General features: G+C 46.6%; 1 protein-coding gene across 1 annotated transcript in view; it reads left to right on the forward strand.

Annotated features, from left to right (window-relative positions):
* The first annotated feature begins 1489 nt into the window (after positions 1-1489).
* RGSL1 (regulator of G protein signaling like 1) overlaps positions 1490-21223 on the forward strand; it is a 43527-nt gene continuing 23793 nt past the window's right edge. The window contains exons 1-9 of the mRNA XM_059727662.1: positions 1490-1502; positions 2743-2825; positions 5734-5808; positions 6635-6764; positions 7612-7716; positions 12751-12912; positions 15565-16609; positions 17659-17713; positions 20678-20909. Coding sequence (XP_059583645.1) covers positions 1490-1502; positions 2743-2825; positions 5734-5808; positions 6635-6764; positions 7612-7716; positions 12751-12912; positions 15565-16609; positions 17659-17713; positions 20678-20909 — 1900 coding nt within the window. The remainder of the gene's footprint in view (positions 1503-2742; positions 2826-5733; positions 5809-6634; positions 6765-7611; positions 7717-12750; positions 12913-15564; positions 16610-17658; positions 17714-20677; positions 20910-21223) is intronic.

The raw sequence follows: 21223 nt of genomic DNA on the forward strand, positions 1-21223 counted from the left end.
CTCATAGTGTTTTCAGTATCTTCTATATAAATAATTTAAAACCTTAAAGTACAAGTGTTTTTGAGGCTCACCGTTACTTTTCTGCAGTTTGACAGCAATGGAGCCTGATAGCACCAGCTTGCTGCCCAGTATCTGCTGTTTTCCCTCAAGTCTTGCACAAGCCTGAATCCTGCTGCAGAGTCTAGCAGGTACACAGTGATCCCACAGCAGGTCTCCATTGCTGGCTGCAGCATGCCTTGTGCACAGTTCCTAAATGGTTTCCCCTGCAGCCTGCTTCTCTGTTTTTCCTTGTTTGCCATGCTGCCACCACAGCCCCAAATGCCAGGCCACTTTCTTGGATGGTATCTTTCCGTAGAGTTTCTGTCTACCTGGGCAGAGGAAAGGGAGGTGTCCGTCTGACACCAAAATCTCAGAGATCTATGGGAATGAGGAGAACAGCAGCTCCTGCATAGCAGATGCATTATGCATTCTTCACACCGATCAGTTTGAGATGAATGCTCAAGATGGATTATTGCTGCCTATAGAGCAATTTTGTCCTTTTGTCTCTTCTTGCTGAAGCACTTATGGCTGAGCTCTAGGCAGCTTTCAATGTTAGCAAATCAGTGAGTTAATCCTGTTAGCTCTGCATAACCAACATTATGCAGCAGAGGCTAGATTCATTAACAAACTTGTGACCAGGATCTTGGTAGACATGACACATGTACATTGCTATAATTACTCTTTACACTGGTGTTAGCCAGGAGTTGTACACCTGTGTAACTTCCTCAAAGCTGGTACAGAGTTACAATAGGGAAAAAATAAGGGTTAAAACTACATCAGTGTAAGCGTTCTCACTCCACAACTTTTCCTATTATAGCCTTCTTCTAAATGCAAACAAACTATTACTGACTCTACCACTTTATGACATGGCAGAGTAATAACATCTATGCCTATCCATGGATAACTGTGTATTTGGCTTCTCTAGATACCCCTGTAAAATACACTAGGATAACAAAACCAGTGTAAATTATACTTGTATAAAAATGTCATCTCTCCAGGCCCTTAACGTGAATCAGTCATACCCATGCAGCACGCTGAAAGCAACTGGGAGCTGTGTAGGTGCCACTGAGCACCTGATCAGAAGGTAATGGAGTTGCCCAGGTCATTGTGGGTAGAATATTTAGTCTTCCTAACATTTTTTATATGATGCTTGAAATGGAAAGACTCTAGCTTGACTCAGATTACAAAGGTACATTTGCAGGACTGGCATTTAAAGGGGGGGAGGGGCGGGAAGGAGGAATGGCAGTTTTAGTGTAGAATTAATTCAAGAACAACAACCTGGTACCTATGAAAACAGTATTGTTTTCAAAGCAGCACTGCGCTTTAATCACCTGTTGCTGCCTGGAAGGTGGAACTCCACAGAACAGGAACTGTGAATGTGTCACAAAGGGAGGGATCACTCTAGAATGGCCTATATTATAACAAGTATACCAATAAGAGCAAGGGAAACATGAGCACCACTGGTGAGTTATCATAAACAGCCCCTTGCATGGAAAAAAAAATGCAAAAGGAGAGGAGAGGGAAGTATCAGGCTTAAGCTATAGGACATTTGGGATTTCTTCTGGCCTCTGTCACAGATTTGCTGTGTGATCTTGGTTATTTAAGGGTAAATTCTCATTAATATCCATTAGTCTGAGGAGCACTGTAACTTTTTTAGCTGTCCATCTTGTTCCTCACTTCCCCATAAGTAAAACATGGAAAGTAATTCCTCAAGGAATACTGGAAAGAGTAGTTCATGGATAAAGTTGGCAAAGTGCTTTTAGAGTCTTAAGTGAAAGGAACTTTTGGACATTACTAATTCTAACCATAGCCTGAGTCTCTCTCCTCTTCAGTAATACATGGTATTTCTGGGAGTTTATGAGCCTGGGACAATTCCTCAGCTGGTATACGCTTCCTGAAAGGAACAATTTCTACCCACACCACCTGGAGGAGTGATCAGCACTGCTCCTCTGAGAGCGCATGAGAGAGACACTTTGCTTTTTTCCTGAATTACTGAATCACTCATTTCAGAATACAGCGCACATAGGACTGCAAGAAACTGCCTGTATTATATCAAGTCCAGTTGCCTGCAAACATAGGCAGCCATTTAATAAACAGTTGGTCTTAAAGGATCCACAGGATTTGGCCTTCTCACACATCACAGTCACAAAGCTTACCCTAACACTCAAGATGAACTTAGAAAAAAAAAGCAAAAAACCCCAGAACCTGACAAAGCCTACAATGTGTCTCAAGCTGAGAGCAGGAGAAACGCACAAACAGTGCACATTCTGCATGAACAAGGGGTCGTACCCATTTAGGAAGTTGCCCTCTGACTTCTGGAACTGGGTTCTATGGTAGGGCAAACTCTGGATCAGTGAAACTTTCATTCAGAATTTCCACTATTACATATAAATAATTCCCTCCTTTTGTGTGTCTGAAGAAACTGGGTTTAGCAGAAATTATTTAAGTCCTAATTCACCTTTTATAAACTACCCTGATGACCACCATCTTGGGTGACAACTTGGAGGTTCAGCTGGATCCAAAAGAAGTAAAAGTGTGAGCTTTCTGCAGCTTAAGCCAACACTGTCTAGTTGGGGTTACATGAGATTTACTCCTTCCATGACTGGATACAACTCATAGCACTCATTCCCCTAGGTTACACTAGCTTTCCAAAATTCCCTTTTTGGTTCAGCATTTGTCTCTCTTGGTCTCCTCCCTCTCTAGTAACAATAGCCTCCACAGACATTGGTGTTCTGCTGGAAGATGATGTCTTCGTCGATTTTTTCAACACCTTCCTGAATCTTCCTGTAAGTTTTCCTTTTGCAGTTTAGCTCATGGTCCTTGTGGATCTTAGCACATCTCCCTTACCCTTGGAGGTTGCATGTCTCTATGGTATTAGGGGCTCCTGAGAATTTCAGACTATCATTTCAGACAATGCAGGGTGCTGCACCTGGGAGAAAGAATCCACAGCATACATACAGGCTGGGGAGTTCCCTTCTTGAAAGCACAGAGGCAGAAAGGGATCTTGGAGTCATTATGGACTCCAAGATGAACATGAGCTGCCAATGCCAGACCGCAGCCAGCAAGGCCAGCCATACCTTGTCATGCATCCAAAGGTGCATCTCAAGTCTGTCCAGAGAAGTGATACTCACCCTCTATGCAACTTTGGTCAGGCCGCAGTTTTTTCATAGATTTCATAGACATTAGGGCTGGAAGGGACCTCGGAAGATCATCGAGTCCAGCCCCCTGCCCAAAGGGCAGGAAGTCAGCTGGGTTCATAGGATCCCAGCAAGATGAGCATCCAGTTTGCTCTTGAAGGTGTTCAATGTACGCGCTTGAACCACCTCCGGTGGCAGGCTGTTCCAGACCTTGGGGGCTCGGACAGTAAAGAAATTCTTCCTTATGTCCAGCCTGAAATGGTCTTGTAGTAGTTTATGACCATTCGACCTAGTCGTCATCCCTTGGGGCGCTCTGGTGAACAAACGTTCCCCCAGATACTGGTGATCACCCCTGATAAACTTATAGGTGGCCATCAGATCACCCCTGAGTCTGCGCTTTTCCAGGCTAAAGAGCCCCAGGGCTCTCAGCCTGTCATCGTAGGGTCTGCTTCCCTGACCTCTGATCATGCACGTGGCTCTTCTCTGGACTCTCTCAAGCTTCTCCACATCCTTTTTGAATTGTGGAGCCCAAATTGTTGGAGTACTGTGTCCAGTATTGGGCACCGCACTTCAAAAGGGTTGTGGCCAGCCTGGTGAGGGTTCAGAGGAGAGCCACCTGGTTGGTGAGAGGGCAGCAGGACAGGCCCTACAAGGAGAGACTGAGGGACCTGAACCTGTTCAGCCTCAGCAAGAGGAGGCTGAGGGGGGACCTGGTGGCTGCCTACAAGCTCATCAGGGGAGATCAACAGCAAATAGGCAGAGCCCTTTTCTCCCCAGCACCACCTGGGGTGACAAGGAACAGTGGTAATAAGCTGATGTAAAATAAGTTTAGGTTAGAGATCAGAAGGCAATATTTTAGAGTTAGGGTGGCCAAAATCTGGAACCAACTTCCCAGGGAAGTGGTCCTCACCCCTACCTTGGGCAAATTCAAGAGGAGGTTGGATGATCACCTGTCCGGGGTCTTGCGAACCCAGCATTCATTCCTGCCTGTGGCTGGGGGTCAGGCTAGATGATCTGTTCAGGTCCCTCCTGACCCTAGCTACTATGAAACTATTAAACTTCTCTGGTAGAGATCCCTACCTTGCTTCCAGACACATGCAGCCATGAATCTTTGCCCATAACTTTTTTTAGCTATGTAGGCTCAGGAATGGTTAGTGATTGGATGAATATATCTAGGGGGTGGCAAGTGGTGGTTGATTCCCTGTCATTCACTCCTTTCTGACTTGCTGTTGAATCCAGGTCCTAGGAAAGTGGTGCTCAGCTGCAGGAGGTGCTGCCTTTTGAGCTGCATTCCATTGATGAAAGAAGGCATCCCCATGTGTATTGTTTATAATATTTTTTGACCATTCTGGGATTAATTAAGCCGTTACTCATTATTGGTACTTTGAACTTTCATTAAGTTACCACAGTGACCTGACCTTCCAGGTACTTGGTGGTTCCATTTGTCCTGTGCCATTTCAGTTAGGTGAAAATGCATATTTGTCCTCCCTATTCTAAAAACAGCTAACTCCCTCTGACCAGCTAGCAGAAATTGGGTGCAGTACATCTCCTACCAGGATGTTACCCTCTATAGAAAGGTTGTACATTGCCTTCCAGCTGGGGCTCAAAACAATTTATTGTTAGAAGTATTGATGTTATCTAGGCCAGGAATTCTCCAGCTTTCTCATGCTTTGGGCTATTTTGACAGAGACATCCCTTTTCATGAACCCATTTGCCCTCTCAATATCCCAATTCCTCCATAGTTTGCTCTTAAAATATCTACTTTTGGGGACTATCAGGAACAGGCTTATAGAGGAGGAGCAGACTTGTGGATTAGGGATCAGGATTTGGATTCAGTTCCCCCATCTGCCAGACTTCCTGGGTGACCTAGGCCAACTTATTCCATCTGACAAGTGAAGGTAGTATTTCCTTTCTCCTGTTCTTTCTCCGAGTTGCCTTTTTAGACTGTATGTTGTTTAAAAATACATAGGCATGCTTCCCCCCTGCCCCTCCTCCCACCAGATGCATGTACAACATCCAATAGGTCAGGGAATCTTGGCCTCACTGGGCTCATCTACACAAGACACTGACTGCACAGTAGTGGAAAAATACTGTGCAGCAGTGTGTCACAGCAGAGATAGTGCTAATATGCTACTGCACAGTAGCGTAACCTAAAAGACGTTCACCAGCTCTACTGAGCAGTAACTGCGCTTACTGTGTATTTAGCACTTACTAATACAAGTGTTAATAAATATGCAGTAACAACTGTGTTGTAGTGTATCATGTAGACGCGTCCACTGTAATACAGATGATCAATAAGAGATCATAAACTAAGAACACCTGGTACACAGGAGGAGCCTTCATTCCACTTCATGCAGTTGACGCACTATTATTAACAATAATATATCAAGTGTTTCTGCTAAAGAGACAAGACTGGAGAACTACCTGGCCTGAAAGAATAAGAGGTGAGAGTGGTTATGGGAGAGGTGCCTTTCCCACGGTATGAGTTATTGTCTTTGTTAGTCAAGTTCTGGCTCCCTCTGCTCCCTCTCACTTATCCCTTCTTCCTTCTTTACAGGTCTTTGGTCAGACACCCATTTACATAACCAGTATTCGCCAGTGGTACCTGTGGCCAGAGTTACCATGCTCCCTGGTAAGGCAATAACCTTTACAAGATGTAGCAGCAGGCTGAAGCCTTCTGCCCAGGAAAAGAGATGGGCAAAGAGGAAAAGACCAGAATGGGGGTGGGCAGAACAACCAGGATCTTAAGCTCAAGACTTCCTGAGGGTGGCTCTCCTTCCCTTTGTGCTCTTATTGTGTGTATTCAGTTGGGTGAATAAACTTGGGAACAATCAGAAGCAGGTGCAACAAAGGTCTGGATGCTGGGGAAGTACTCTGAGCTTGAGCCAATAGTCAATAGAAAGGTCCATGATGACTTCAAGGCAGGTTGCATAAGGCCCCATGTGCAGAATGTCCCTATAATTTGGGAGCATCTGGGCCTCCTGAAGGACATTCCATCCTGAAATAGCCAAGACTTAGGACACTTATCCTAAACAATTGCTTATAGGGTCCTTCCTTCTCATAGTTACAAGTAGAATTCACCTATCCTTTGACATTAATGATCTCTGATGCTCACCTTGGAGACAGCCCACTTCCCCTGTGTATTAGCTGTGTCATGAGAAAGTCACCACAACTTCCCTCCTCCCCAACTTGGCTTCATGGACCAGAACACATCCCTCCTCTCACAGAGGCAACCCCAAAGGCACCAAGAGAGTCATGCCCCCCCCCCCGCCCCCGCCAGAGGTTTACTATATTGAAAAGTTAATGCAGAAACAAATTCTACCAGGCTTTGCACTGTGGAAGTTTTCCAGGCACTTAACTACTAGAGGGTTCTTGTTTAATAAAGTCAGCTAATGAAGTGACACCAGGGGTAGATCCTTCTATCACAGTCTAATCAGTCTTCTATGGGGAAAATACAGGTACCAAAGTACAAAGGCTTATTGACATGGATGGAGAAATACCGGCTGCCACATTTCTGCAAAACCAACCTGTGCCTTCATTACATTCTCTGTCAGAAGCTTCTCAGTTTCATTAGATCCAAGGAGGCTGGTGAGTTGTGACAACCCTAAAAGTCTCTTACTCATGATAGCTTTTGACATGCAAACAGTTGCCTTTTCTCTATTCAGTTGTTGTCTTCACCTTTGGTGTATGTAGCTGTGGTCTGGATAAATGAAAATAGTGTGGGTACCAATATTTATAAAATTTTTAAACTTTCATGTGTGGGGAAAATCTTTTTTTTTTAAATGGGAAAAGATAATTTGCTTAGTTTGTTTTCATATGCAAGTTGCTTGGGTGCTATGGGAAAGAGAGTCATAAAAATCACCTAGATATAGGGACAGAGAAAGTTTAAGCCTCCATGGTTAAACACTTGCATATTGCAAGGTAAGAGCAGGCAGGCAGTTAGTGTGGAACAGATGATGCACAGTGAATCCCTGCCTCCTTTGAACTCTGCAATTTGTTTCCTTGTCCATAGAATCAAGAGAGTGATGTTAATCCTAAAACTATGAATACCCAGCCCATCTTGTCTTTGTATTGAATTCTGCTTCTTCCAGCCTAGGTTTAACATTAGATAATAAAAAGATTTGTGGTGAAGCCCCAAGTTCAGGCAAAAAAGGAAATGGGTTGGTGATAATGGGGGAAGGGTAATGGCTGAACGTAGAGGACATGGGTGAGTTTTTACATGTTGGTATGAAAATATGCCTGGCATCTGCAGTGGAAAATTTTCAACTGGTTCATAGTTTGCAACTGAGTTTTGGAACAGAGCATAGATTCAGGATCTGACCGTTGGCCTTGTAACAGAAACCATCAGAGATCAGCTGAAGGATTCTGGTAGCATATACTTGTACATGTACACACTGGACAGCTGCCTGTTGTGATGCTTTCTGCTCTCATGCAGCAGAGATGCTGAGATGGAAAAGGGCAGACCAATGGCTGCTGGAAAAGTGCATTAGTGGTACACGAGGGATGTGGCGCTTTCGTTCCTTCCTCCAAGAAATGGCAGGTAAGCATACAGTTTCCCTCAGACTGGCCTCTACTACCCTATGGATCCTCACTTATATGCAGACCGGCAAGCTCTGCAGCAGGACAGTGGGTGGCTGGTGTAACTTAGAGATGTATGTCAAACACAGTGAGCACTGAGGACACTATATAAGACACTACCCTGGATAAAAGAGTGCCCTGCTGAAGATAAGCCTGGAGCACAAGTGCACTGAATCCCACTGCCTTGCAACTGTCACAGGAAGCCAAAATGAGGGTTTCCAATTTTATACCAAAAACTGTTGAGAAACAGGGTCACAAGCTAACAGGCTGGGAAGGAATAGACAAACACAAATAGGGAAACATTAGCAGAGAAGTATGTACACTTAGGAACTAAATACCAGATAACAACCAGTAGCATTGTGGTGTATTCACTCAGGGACCAGTAACTGATAGCATGAACTACAACTGTAGAGCAGATACTCCGTAAGCCTGTGTCCTCCAAGACCTCCAGGCTAGGGACAGCAATTACACATAAATTGTATAAGTGACTGGAAACTAGTTCAAATCTGTAATGCAACATAAGTTCAATGCTTATAAACTGCTTTCAAAGTGGCTGAAACCAGTTTAAGATAATCCTGCATGGATGTAGTCATAGGCAGCAGAAGTGGTGGCTAATGGGGCTTATTCCCCCCAAACACGGGGCAGTGGTAGGGCTGCAAGGCAGCCTGGCTGCCGGTTTCTAATGCATGCAGCCCGGGGGGGGCAGGCATGGCATGCAGGCAGCAGTGAGGGAGGCAGTGGGGCTGGGGCTGGGGCAGGCCCTGCATAGCTAGCATGAGGCGTGGAACTGAGCCGCAAGCAGATCATCCAGGGGTCACAGCTCCTGCTGCTACATGCATCCTGGGAGGCATGGGGGTAGGTGTGTGCCCCCAAATCTACATGGGGCAGGGCAGGCTGCAGCTGTAAGCTGGGGCGGGGTAGCATCGGGCTCTTCCCAGTGTGGGGGTTGGGCCACACTGTGCTTGGGGCAGACAGCAGCGGCACTAGGAGCGGGGCTATGGGGGGGGAGGGGTGGCCTGCAGCCATGCCAAAATTCACTGTAACCCCCCAACACCCTCCCAGCACTGCTGCCACCTGCCGCAAGTGCAGCATAGCCCAAACCCCCCCAGCACAGCCCTGACCCCAGCCCACAGTGGCAGCCCACCTCCCTCCATGCAGATCCTGGGCACACACCCCACCCCTTCCCTCCTGGGGTGCGTGCAGCAGCAGAAGCCACCACCCCCTCCCCACACTGGGCCCCTCCCCCCCCGACAAGCTGCTTGCAGCTCCATTCTGCACCCCACCCCAGCTGTGCAGCACCTGCCCCAGCCCTAGGTCCACTCCCACCTACTCCCAATGGCCCTTCCCCCACAGACTTGTATGCTGGGGGGCACACATGCACTCCGCCCCTCAAATAATTTTTTCTCCCTCCTCCCATAAATGTAGTATCATACTTAACTGATTTAGGTTAAGCTGGTTTATTGAACTTCTGCCCAAGATTCCCTCCAGATGCAAGTTAACTCAGTCCCCCAGCATCCCATGATGCTTGGCACTTCCCCAGCAAACCCTGGTTTTGCAGGATGGGCAAACTAGCCTTGGCCCAGGTTGTCTGCTCCAGCTGAGAAAGGAGGCATGCTCTAGACCCCCCGGCTTCTGGCCCAAGCCACTGCGAGCTAGGGTGGCTATTATAGAGGACAGTCTGGTTTTCCTCTGTCCTCTATTGATATGAAACCGAACGCCTTTCATAGATGTTAGGTGTTAGGGTCGGAAGGGACCTCAATAGATCATCAAGTCCGACCCCCTGCATAAGCAGGAAAGAGTGCTGGGTCTAGATGACCCCAGCTAGATACTCATCTAACCTCCTCTTGAAGACCCCCAGGGTAGGGGAGAGCACCACCTCCCTTGGGAGCCCATTCCAGACCTTGGCCACTCGAACTGTGAAGAAGTTCTTCCTTATGTCCAGTCTAAATCTGCTCTCTACTAGCTTGTGGCCATTGTTTCTTGTAACCCCCGGGGGCGCCTTGGTGAATAAATCCTCACCAATTCCCTTCTGTGCCCCCGTGATGAACTTATAGGCAGCTACAAGGTCGCCTCTCAACCTTCTCTTGCAGAGGCTGAAAAGGTCCAGTTTCTCTAGTCTCTCCTCGTAGGGCTTGGTCTGCAGGCCCTTGACCATACGAGTTGCCCTTCGCTGTACCCTCTCCAGGTTATCTGCGTCCTTCTTGAAGTGTGGCGCCCAGAATTGCACGCAGTACTCCAACTGCGGTCTGACCAATGCCCTATAGAGGGGAAGTATCACCTCCCTGGACCTATTTGTCATGCATCTGCTGATGCACGATAAAGTGCCATTGGCTTTTCTGATGGCTTCATCACACTGCCGACTCATGTTCATCTTGGAGTCCACTAGGACTCCAAGATCCCTTTCCACCTCTGTGCCACCCAGCAGGTCATTCCCTAGGCTGTAGGTGTGTTGGACATTTTTCCTTACTAGGTGCAGCACTTTGCATTTCTCCTTGTTGAACTGCATCCTGTTGTTTTCTGCCCACTTGTGCAACCTATCCAGGTCTGCCTGCAGCTGTTCCCTGCCCCCCGGCGTGTCCACTTTTCCCCATAGCTTTGTGTCATCTGCAAACTTGGACAGAGTACATTTCACTCCCACGTCCAAGTCGCTGATGAAGACATTAAAGAGTATCGGTCCAAGGACCGAACCCTGCGGGACCCCACTGCCCACACCCTTCCAGGTCAAGACTGACCCATCTACCACGACTCTTTGGGTGCGACCCTCTAGCCAATTCGCCACCCACCGGACTGTGCAGTCATCCACATCACAGCCTCTTAACTTGTTCACCAGTATGGGGTGGGATACCGTATCGAAGGCCTTTCTGAAGTCTAAGTATACGACATCCACCCCTCCTCCTGTGTCCAGGCGTTTCGTAACCTGGTCATAGAAAGAGACTAGGTTGGTCAGGCACGATCTGCCCGCCACAAACCCATGCTGGTTTCCCCTTAGCATAATTTGTCCTGCCGGGCTCTCACAAATGTGAGCCTTGATAATTTTTTCAAATACTTTACCAAGGATGGAGGTGAGACTGACTGGCCTATAGTTGCCCGGGTCCTCCTTCCTCCCTTTTTTGAAAATGGGGACCACGTTAGCCCTTTTCCAGTCCTCCGGGACTTGGCCCGTGCGCCACGAGCATTCGAATACTCCCACCAGTGGCTCTGCAATGACATCGGCCAGTGCCTTCAGCACCCTCGGATGGAGCCCATCCGGGCCTGCCGACTTAAAGGCATCCAGTTCTTCCAAGTGACTCTGCACCATCTCAGGGTCTACGCATGGAAGTCTGGTGCCTTGCTGCTGCCTCTCTACAATCCCAGTGAGAGACTTGTCGTGCCCCTCGCTTAGGAACACTGAGGCAAAGAACTCGTTGAGGAGTTCAGCCTTGTCCCCCCTATCTGTCACCAATTGTTTCTGCCCATTTAGCAGCGGTCCTATTCCTCCCTGGGCCTTCCTTTTACTCCCAATATATCTAAAAAACAATTTCTTGTTGTCCTTTACTTGGGTTGCCATCCTCAGCTCCATGGTAGCTTTGGCCCGCCTAACTGCCTCCCTACAAGCACGAGCAGAGGAGGTATATTCATCTTTAGTGATCTCACCCTGTTTCCACTTTTTATGTGCTCCAATGATCTCACCCTGTTTCCACTTTTTATGTGCTCCTTTATGTCCTCTATTTTTCTCTTGAAGAGTATCTTCTCTTGAAGAGAAAAATAGAGGACATAAACAGCGTCGGGTTTCACATCAGTAGAGGACGGAATAGCAGAAGATCAGAATGTCCTCTATGATGGCCACCCTACTGCAAGCATGTGGCTGCATTTCCAGAACAAAAGAGAATGTCTCTTTGCTTGCTTATTGGTTTAATCTATGCAGGTTAGACTAACCTGAGAAGACTGAATCAATTCAGCCTTGGGCTTTTTGATTGTCTGTACTTAGCTCTGGAAGTACCCCTAACCAGTAACCAGTCTCAGTCATGAGAGCGCTCTCAATTACTGTCCTCATATCTGGGTCCTGCTGCCACAGACCAACAGCCCTGGACTCAATGCTGCTCCAGCATCTCCAGCTGTTCTCCCTGTGCTGCTCAGGCCTGCATCCTACTGCAACTCCCCCACACTTTGTCACTCTGACCTGCATTTTTTTGCTGCTCCTTGCTTCCTGTTCTTTGTCTCCCAGCTCACAGGATTTCTAGGAGCTGCAGTTTCATGCTTAGCAATTCACATTCAGTCAGCAGACAGTAACTCCCCCTGCTGTCACACATTTAGCTTACACAGTACATTACACAAGTTTTGGTCCAAAATGCCACCTCAGCTGACATAGGTTTAGATCAGACAGCCCTAGCTAATCTCTGTGCTTTACTCTGCTGCTAGAAGGTCTTTCCTTTCCTCTGCTTTAAAATACTGGCTGTAGTCTCTCTTAGCAGTGCTTTCAGAGGGTGCATCTACATGTGCAATTAATTTGAAGCAATAAACTCTGGAGCATCTTAAGCCAGAAACTACTCCCATGCACAACATCTACATGTGAGCCTGAGACAGCAGCAATTTGACCTGGTGTGGAGCAGTTTACGCCAGAGGCACTCAGCCCCAGGCTCCAGGTGGCAGTGTTGGGTGGCAGAAGGGCTGGCTGGGGCACAAGGACATTGAAAGTGCAGAGCCATGTGTCTAGGCAGCAGGAGGAGTCTGATTTCTAGCTGGCTGGGCATCCCAGGGTAAGATAGGACTGTCCCCAGGGTATATGGACAGTACTATCTTACTGCAGTGTTAATTAGTTTATTGCAGGCTAATACCATCTAACGTGTAGACAGTGACACTTTACTCTGCAGCTAATTAGTCTATTCCACAGTTAAGCGCATGTCTAGATATGGCCTCTAGTCTCTCTCAACCTGCCTGTCCAACACCCTCCCTCCATTTTCTCTTTCCCCACTACCCACTCCCAATTCAACCATGCTGCTCTGAATCTGATTCACAGGGGAAGAACTGATCAAGTTTTGGCTGGCTACAGAAAGGCTTCTGGAGATTGATGAGTCAGATGCTGTGCAGCAAGAGCTCTACTTGTCTCTGCTCCAGGTGCTGAAGGCCACTTATTTGCAGGAGGGTTCTACCGTTGTCACCCTCTGCAACAGGACTATAGGTAAGATAATCTGAGATGGGTCAGAACTCACAGGAACTGCACCGTTCCAGTGGGTCAGTGCACTTTCTTGTCACTCTGAGTATCCCATGCCACCCTTGAGGACAGAAATGTCATGACCTATTTATTGGAGGGGGTATGTTGAGCATAAGGCTGACTTCTGTTGGTCCACCATGCAGAATGATCAGCAATATCGTGAAGTTCCAAAGTGAAACACGCTCACTGTGGCCACATTCCTTTCACTCCAGAAGAGAACACCCTCTCCATCTGCTTGGGCTTAAAAAGCAGGTAGAGACTGGAAATAAGTGACCAATCTGTTTCCTTATGCCACAGGCAGGAATTCTTCCATGGCATGGTAAAGCAGACTGATGCTGGAAGGAATAAAACTGAAGACTGAATTCTCACAGCTTCCTTTAGCAAGGATGATTCTGTCTTTCCTGGGATCAGGCCTGGTGGAGCTTATGATCAAATTACTACAGAGCACAAGCTGATCTGAGACTTTTATTCATAGAAAGCCTTGCCAGGGTTATGACCCTGACACTGGGACTGAACTGTATGTATGTGTATATAAGATAGCTTGGGACTCAAGACTTGGGCTAGGGACAGAAGTTACACATAAACTGGTTTAAGTGATCAGAAACTGGTTTAAACCAGTAACAGAACATAAGTTCAGCGCACATAAACCAGTTTCAAAATGGCCAAAATTGGCTTAATATAAACCTGGTTGAATGTAGTATCAGACTTAACTTATTTGTGTCAAACCATTTTATGGAACTTCTGTCCCAGACCCCTTCCTGGTTTAAATTAAATCAGAGTCCCCCAGCATGCTTTTCAGCCCTAGGCTGGGCTGTCTGCTCCAGAGAGCAGGACTACAGCTGGCTAAGAAGGGAGCAGGGGAGTGCAGCCAGGATCTGCCTGGCAGCAGCAAAGCAGCATCTCCAGAGATTCCCCCCCATCCCCTCTCCCACAGCAGGGACCCGTGGCATGGACCTCAGTTAGCATCTGGCCACGCCACCCCCAAGCTAGCTAATGCTGAGAGATGTCTATGTGTGTGTGTCTCCAATTTCACTGGAACAAAAGCAGACAGAACAGTGCCAACTAATGGCTTTCTGGAACTAATCAGCAGGTCAGGTGGTAATGTCTGTCACCCAGCCGCCCTCCCTCCTTTCTTCCTGAGCAAGAAGCCAGTGGCTTGCAAACGCCTTGCAAAGTGTCTGTACCCCGAGGTAAGAAGAGCTTGAACTAATGAGAGAGAGGCTTTTGTTTTCTTGATGGGCTGATACATTTTGTGTTCTGATAAGCTTCCTGCTGGCTTGCTTCAAAGTCATCAAAAATGCATCTCAGACCTTGAAACCCTTATATCAAATAAAGGGTCACTATGCAGCAATTAATGCTGGTGATTGCTTCTACACGTCAATTATTGAGCCTGGTTAGAGTGAAGCTTCCCCGTCCCACAATCTGTCAGTCTTCAACAGGGGACAGAGAGAGGTATAAGAAATGACCTGGTTTGCAACAAATGGGACCTAGTAGTACTGTCAGTTTGAGATTTAGGCAAATATGAAGCACTAGCTAGCAGGATAATACAAATGCATGTAGTCCACACAAGCAGCTCCTCCCTCCCCCCACCCCTGCACCTCCCCTTTGCCGCAGAGTGCTAGGTGGGACCAGGGTCTGGCATCACTCCTTGCCCCTTCTGCAGTGAGTGGGGGAAAAGCCTGGCAATGACCACTCTCCCCTTTCTCTCCAGGCACACCCTGGCTGGGGACTGTGCAGGCCAGGGTGGGGGTTTAAACCCCTCCCTAATAATAGCATTCTCCTAGGGCCCGGCCACATCCCTTCCACAGTGCTAAGTGGAGGGGGGAGGGAAGGGAAGGGAGGGTTGCTCTAGTGCCCCCCCTGCTTCTGGCCTGAGCCACTGCATTTTCTGAATCAAAAGCTATCCACTTGCAAATCAGTTCAATCTACACAGTTTAGACTAACCTGTAAAGATTGAATCAGTTCAGGCTTGGATTTTTTGAATGTCTGTCCCTAGCCCAGAGCTCAGGTCTAGGAATCAGCTGGCTTGTGTTCTGTTCCTGACTGCCACTGATTTACTCTGTGACTGACTTACCCCATGTGGAAAATTGAGGGGCAGGGACCCTTTACATTCCTGTGTGAAGCACTTTGAGATCTAGGAATGAAAAAAGCAGACTACAAAGTTAAGTGGTGATGTTGGCTCCTGTTTCAAATCAGTTTCTTGTTGCTATAAACACCAAATTCTATTCTGGATCTATTACTAACTGTTCTTCTGTATATTGGATGCTTTTTGCATGTAAAAAGTCTCAATTTAGTATAATTTTTTTTTAAAGTCTTAAAGTTAACTTGGAACTAGGAATGTAGATTTGAAGGTGCTGCAACAAGTCTCTGTAGGAACAGCTTAAGATATAGTGGAAACAAGATATGTGATTATTTTTTAGTCCCACAAAGTTCTCTCTCACAGGGGAGCCACTTTTCACTTTTTATGTCACCTCTCACACCTGCTCCATGTGCTCATTTTTTTCCCCCAAAGATCTTGCTGGAAGCTCTTGCAAAGTCTGATCCAAGGTCACCACTGACTCTCCTGGTTTATGGCTCAAGCCCCTACTGTCCGTCTATAATTCCTCATGTCCTTTTCAGAGTCTCTGTTGAAGATCTCCGACTGGCACCCTCAATACACAAGTACCAGGAGAGAGATCCTGAGTGAGATGCAGAAATTGGCCCTGTTTAAAGTTCAAAGTTACTGGCTTCCTAACTTTTTCATTCATTGCAAACTGTGCATAGAGAAGGAGGAAGAATGCCAGCCACTACTGCAAGAGTATCAAGACCGTTTGTTATGGGTGGGCTTGCGGGAGAAGCTAGTGTCTCCAGCTTCCACAATGAGCATACAGAAGAGCCAGGACACGTCGGAACTCTACTGCAGCAGAAAAGCCAAGGAGGAGACCTGGAATCTCATAATTTCTGGGAAAAGAGCTGAAGAAACAGGGAAACCTACAAGTTGTGGGTTGCAGCCAGAGGGAACACCAAGGCCAGCTAAGAGTGCAAGTGGCTTAACAGACCCAGAGGCACTGCAGACTAAGGATGATGTCTCAAGAAATGAGTCTCAGCAGTTACAGCCTCCTGAAAAGAGCATTAGTGAGACAGGAGGAGAAGATGCCACTGCCAAAAGTCCCAGCCCCAAATCCCAGTCTCCTCTTCAAGTGGAAGAGCTCAGCAAAAAGAAACCCCTATTTGAAATACATGCTTCCACACCTGTTGTCCAGCTGCCATCACTGCTAGCCCTGAAAAAAATACTCAAGTCCTCTCCCCCTTTAGATCTCCTGCACTGGGTACTTAATGCTGACAGCTGTGCAGGATGCCCCTTCAGGGAGTTCTTGAAGCGCAGGAATCATACAGTGGAGACCCATCTCTTGGATCTGTGGCACGATCTGGAGGACTTTCTGAATGTAGTGCTGAGTTCCAGCAAAGGAGGAAGCTTTCTTCTGCGGCAGTTGTTGAGTGCAAGGATATCCGAGACCTACTTGACAGAAAACAGCCAGCAACTTCCCTTGGAGCTGAAAACTCTCAGAAATTTGCGTGACCTTCTGCCTTCTGGAAAAGTCATTCCCTGGATATTAAAAGCACAGGAAGAAATTTGCAAGGTAGGAAATGCTGACCGTGATGCTGGTATTGGGAAGAGTAACTGGTACTCCTCACATGATAGGTGTTACAATTAGATAATTCTAATTTGTAACACTGCAAATCTGAGTGCTAGGGTATCTGGTGGAACCTCTCCTATGTACCATGCACATATACAAATGCAGTAGCTAGACTTTATGACCCTGGAAGGCGTACTTTAGGACATTCGATTCTGAACCAGAAACTCCCAAGTGGATGTGGAATAAATCACAAATGGATAGGAGGCCAAATCTCCAAAGGTTAGCACCTACATTTTGTCTATTTTACCTGCACACATAGCTGGCATGCATGACAAGCCTGCCTTTACATCAGTAAATGGAAATTAGTGCACATAACATGGGTACCTAGATGAGCAGCTACCCATTAACTGATCCAAAAGTGGATTTCATGGGTGCAACATAAAGCCTTTTTTAAAGGCTTAGTACCTACATTCAAAGGTAGGGAAGAGGGAAGGTAAATGGAGGTGCAAGAATCAAGTAAGCAGAATTACCCCAGGGGTGCCATGAAGCTTTAGTAGGGACATTGCTCTGAGCTGAAAACAACTATAGTCTGTTTTCTCCAACTTTCTCTTTCACTCCACATGAGGCAGGGTGGGTAGCTTGGGAGGCTGAGCTAAGGATCTGTTCACATCAAGGCTACTGCTTTCATTGTGATAGATGTTTGTGACCAAAAGTTGTTATAAACCAGTAGTCCTCAGGCAGCCAGTGTGACATGTGAGTTGAAGGGCTTAACCCAGTTTGCATTAGAAAAACCACCACTGGAACTGAACCTTTTGTTAGTGGTCTCAGCCACTAAGAAGTGTTGAGCAGGCATTCCCTTTCATCCCTAACCACTGCATGTCCAGGGCAGGGTTAAGGTTCATGGATAGGGAAGCATGCTCCGCTGCTACCCAGAGTACCCTGCACCTATGCAACATAGCCTTTACACTTTTCCCAGCACAATGCACCTATTGTTGTAAAGCTCCTCCTTGACAGCCTAAAAGCCAAGGGCTCCAACCACTACCAACAGAGACACGGGCTAACAATGCACCTCCTTGTTTACTCATCAGATCCTCAGCTGCTTCTATGATGAGTTCCTAGATGATGATGATGAAATATTCCTTCGGTTTGTGGTAAGAGACAGCTGCTAGGGGGACACAGATTGCTTGACCATGTAGGTCTGAGCATGCTTGTGTTAGAGCGCAGGCAGGACTGCCCAGAGGCATGTGTACAGCACACCACTCCATCTGTACATGCCTGGGAAAGCATCAAGTGAGGTATTACTGTTGTGCATGTGGCTGTGTAGAAGAGACTATTTTACTCTGAAGCAGCATCCTCAAATTTCTTAGCCAGTAACCCCAGTAATTTAGCAGTTACATGCAACGTTAGACATGCATCTTGGAACACCTGCTCTTGGTTAACCAGAGACAACCAGGAATACAGAGAGAAACAGCTTTTCAGAGCAGAAAATAGGAGCCAAACCTATATGCAAACCAGGGACTAGGATACTGATCAGAAAACTTACAGGAATAGATTCTATACAGAAACCATCCGTTTTCTTAGCACAGTAATGGAAATTGATGTTTAGGCAAGAAATGAAAAAATCTGCATGCATAAAACATGCCCATAATTAGTGTCTTGATAGTGGGGAGGATCATCTAGCCTTATCTTCAGTTGTATCTATGTTTTCACACTTTTTTCCATGCCCTAAAGAGTAATTTAAGGAACCAAATTCCATAAGGTATTTATCTTACTTGATATGAGAAATTCCACAAAGCCAGGTCCCACGTTGTATTAACTCCAAGTAGCATCCTGCTGCAAGAAAGTCTTGTAAAAAAAAAAATCCCACAAATAGACAGGAAGATATTCTAGTTAATTTTGGGGCCCTGTAAAAGCCATATAAATAGCTTTGTTGACTCAAGTCAACACTTTTCAATTCGTCTCCTGTATTAAGCGCCTCACTTGATACAACAAAGACCTGACTTTAAATGAGTCCTTAGCACTGACAGCTCCCCTTAACTTTAGTTAGGTACTGAACAGATTTGCCTGAAAATCATGTCTTTTATTTTGTAAAACTGGGTTCCCCAAACTTCTGGCTCCTTCTATACAAATTGACCTTGAGCCAATAAAACTAATACCTAAGGGACCACTTTGATAATTCCACTGAGCTTCTTTCTGCATTGTTAGGCCTCTATTAAGTGTTGCACTTCGTCATTCTTTTTGATGGCTGCAAATTAAGGAGATGGCCACATTGTTTAGCACCCCTTGTGAAGGAAATTACCTTTTAGATCACAGAACTGCTTTCTGGATGCAATTAGCACTTTAGCAGGTGTTAGGGCTGCAGGGTATAAACTAGCTGAGCCCAAATCCTCTCAGGGTCACTCCAGTTATGGCAGCAGAATTGCACCAGTAATGAACAAGACAGCAGTTGGACACACTGTCTCAGCAGCACGCTGCTCAGCCAAGGGGTATTCTAACCCTGTTGTCTTGTGAATCACATGGATTGCTCACTAATGGTTAAAAGCCATAGCCCACAAAGTTTGCCATGGGGGACAAGGAGTGCCACTCTGCTTTCAGAGGCCTGCTTTAGCCAGAGAAGTTGCACAAGTGTAACTGAGGGCTGAATTGCAGTAATGCATCTACAGGTTCTGCCACTCAAGCGAAGGGTAGCCAACCAGTAGGGTGGGCTTCCCTTGGTAGCATTCTTGGCACTACCTCACAACCCTATGACATATGGCATGGACCATATTGTATTAAATAAAGAGCCAACCTAGCATGCCCATGCCTGGATTACATGAGTGATAAGGTAATGAGCTGCATACTCTATGCTTGTGTTTCACATAGCGTCAGCATCAGAGCAGATGGACTGGAATGACTGCCGAACTAGCTAACTTGGGTACTCCTAGCAGGCCAGCTGTGACAGCACAGACCTCAGTGGGAGTTAACCATAAATATTTAGCCTGCTTTTGGGGCATTGTTTGCAAGCCATGCCTAACTGTGTGTTGGTGCATCTCTCCTACTAGCAGTACTCACCCTGGCTAGCTGACAGTCATAGTACAGATACCCTGAGTGGCATTATACCTCCAAGACTAGTGATTCTTGTGTTTCAGAAGATGGCATTGTCATCAACTGTTGTCAAGAAGAAATGTCTTCTGCTCTTCCTCCTGATTGTTATTCGGTTAGGTGTGGTAATACACAGCAATGTGGCAAAGGAGTGCAACTCCCTCCCCACCCTCCCACCCCCCACACACACTTTGGCTGTGCCGCACATACACAGTACGTGGCTTGGTCAGTGCCAGCTTTGGACAGACCTCCACAAGAACAGCAAGGTCTGAGCTCACCAGCTGATCAGGGCATGATCTGGGCAGAGACACTGCTTTTACATGGCTCTGGAGTCCAGGGGATGAGCACTGCTGCTCTTTGGCTTTCCCCTCCTTTTTCTTCTCTCACTGAGCTCAGCAATAGGGGAAAGAAGGGGACTTTTGGACTCTAGAGCTGTGTGAAAACAGGGCCTCTGGGCAGACCCTGCACCAAGAGCTCACAGTCAAATGAAGTGGGGGAAGAGGGGAGTGCAACCACACCGCAGCACCCCCTCTAGATCCATTCCTTATTAGGTGTATTGGGGAAGGGGAGTCTCTCCTTTCACTAATGAAGAGGAAGGAGAGTCTTAAGGCTAATACAGAGGACTAGGTAGATCTGGGTTCAGTTCCTGGATGTACTGCAGATTCCATGTGTGACCCAAGGCAAGCTGAAGGATAGCATTACTACTTTTCTCTCACCCTTTGTTTCTCTTGAACATTTAGACTAGGATGTTCAGGACAGAGGCTGTCTCTGTATAGCATCCATCCATCATGATGGGTCCTCCGGCAGTACTGGAGTACAGATTGTAATAATAAACATGAGTACCAGTTACTGTCTGAGCTCCACTGTCCTCAGCAGAAGCACCCGGTGTGGCCTTGCCCATGTTTAAGCACGATCATGTCAGGAATGTTCACAGCGCTTGAAACAACTGACAAGTTGTTGGTTTCTTCTAGCAGAGTAGCTCCTAGGATGTCACCCAGGCTTTGTGGAATCAGTCTTTTCCCTTTGTGCTGTAGTCTCAGATAAGCAGCATTCAGAAGCCTGCAAGACAAGAGAAAACTTCTGAAAAAATTGAACGCTATCTGCTGGCCAAGAGGACAAATGAATCTCTGACCCTGAGCCAGGTCTTAGGAGGAGCCAGGGACTTCGAGTCACTTTTAGATGAACACTGGCGCCTAATAGCTACTGAGGATCTCACAAGAGGTGGATCTATCTGGATGGAATTGGAGCCTGTTGTGCACAAGATAGGTAAAAAGAGTCTCTCTTTCTTTTGGTTGGGGGCTCAGACACACTCAGCTGAGTAATCAGCATCCACATCAGTCTGGGAAAAGGCTGAAACACAGAGCAAACCTAGAGTTACAGTGATTCCTCTAGTTAACTTGACATAAGCATTGAGGTTCTTGGAGAGTTTCCCCAGCTATTGATTTGTTGAAAATATTTAAAACATTTTACAAAATTAGTTTTCTGGAAAAATCACCCTGTTCCTCTGCAGGCATATGGAGTGGCTGAAGTTTTGCAAAACAAATTTGACAGTCAATTTTAGCCAAACCAATCCTTCAAAC

Source organism: Alligator mississippiensis, chromosome 5 (assembly GCF_030867095.1).
Source record: "Alligator mississippiensis isolate rAllMis1 chromosome 5, rAllMis1, whole genome shotgun sequence".
In the NCBI taxonomy this organism is placed as follows: Eukaryota; Metazoa; Chordata; order Crocodylia; family Alligatoridae; genus Alligator; species Alligator mississippiensis.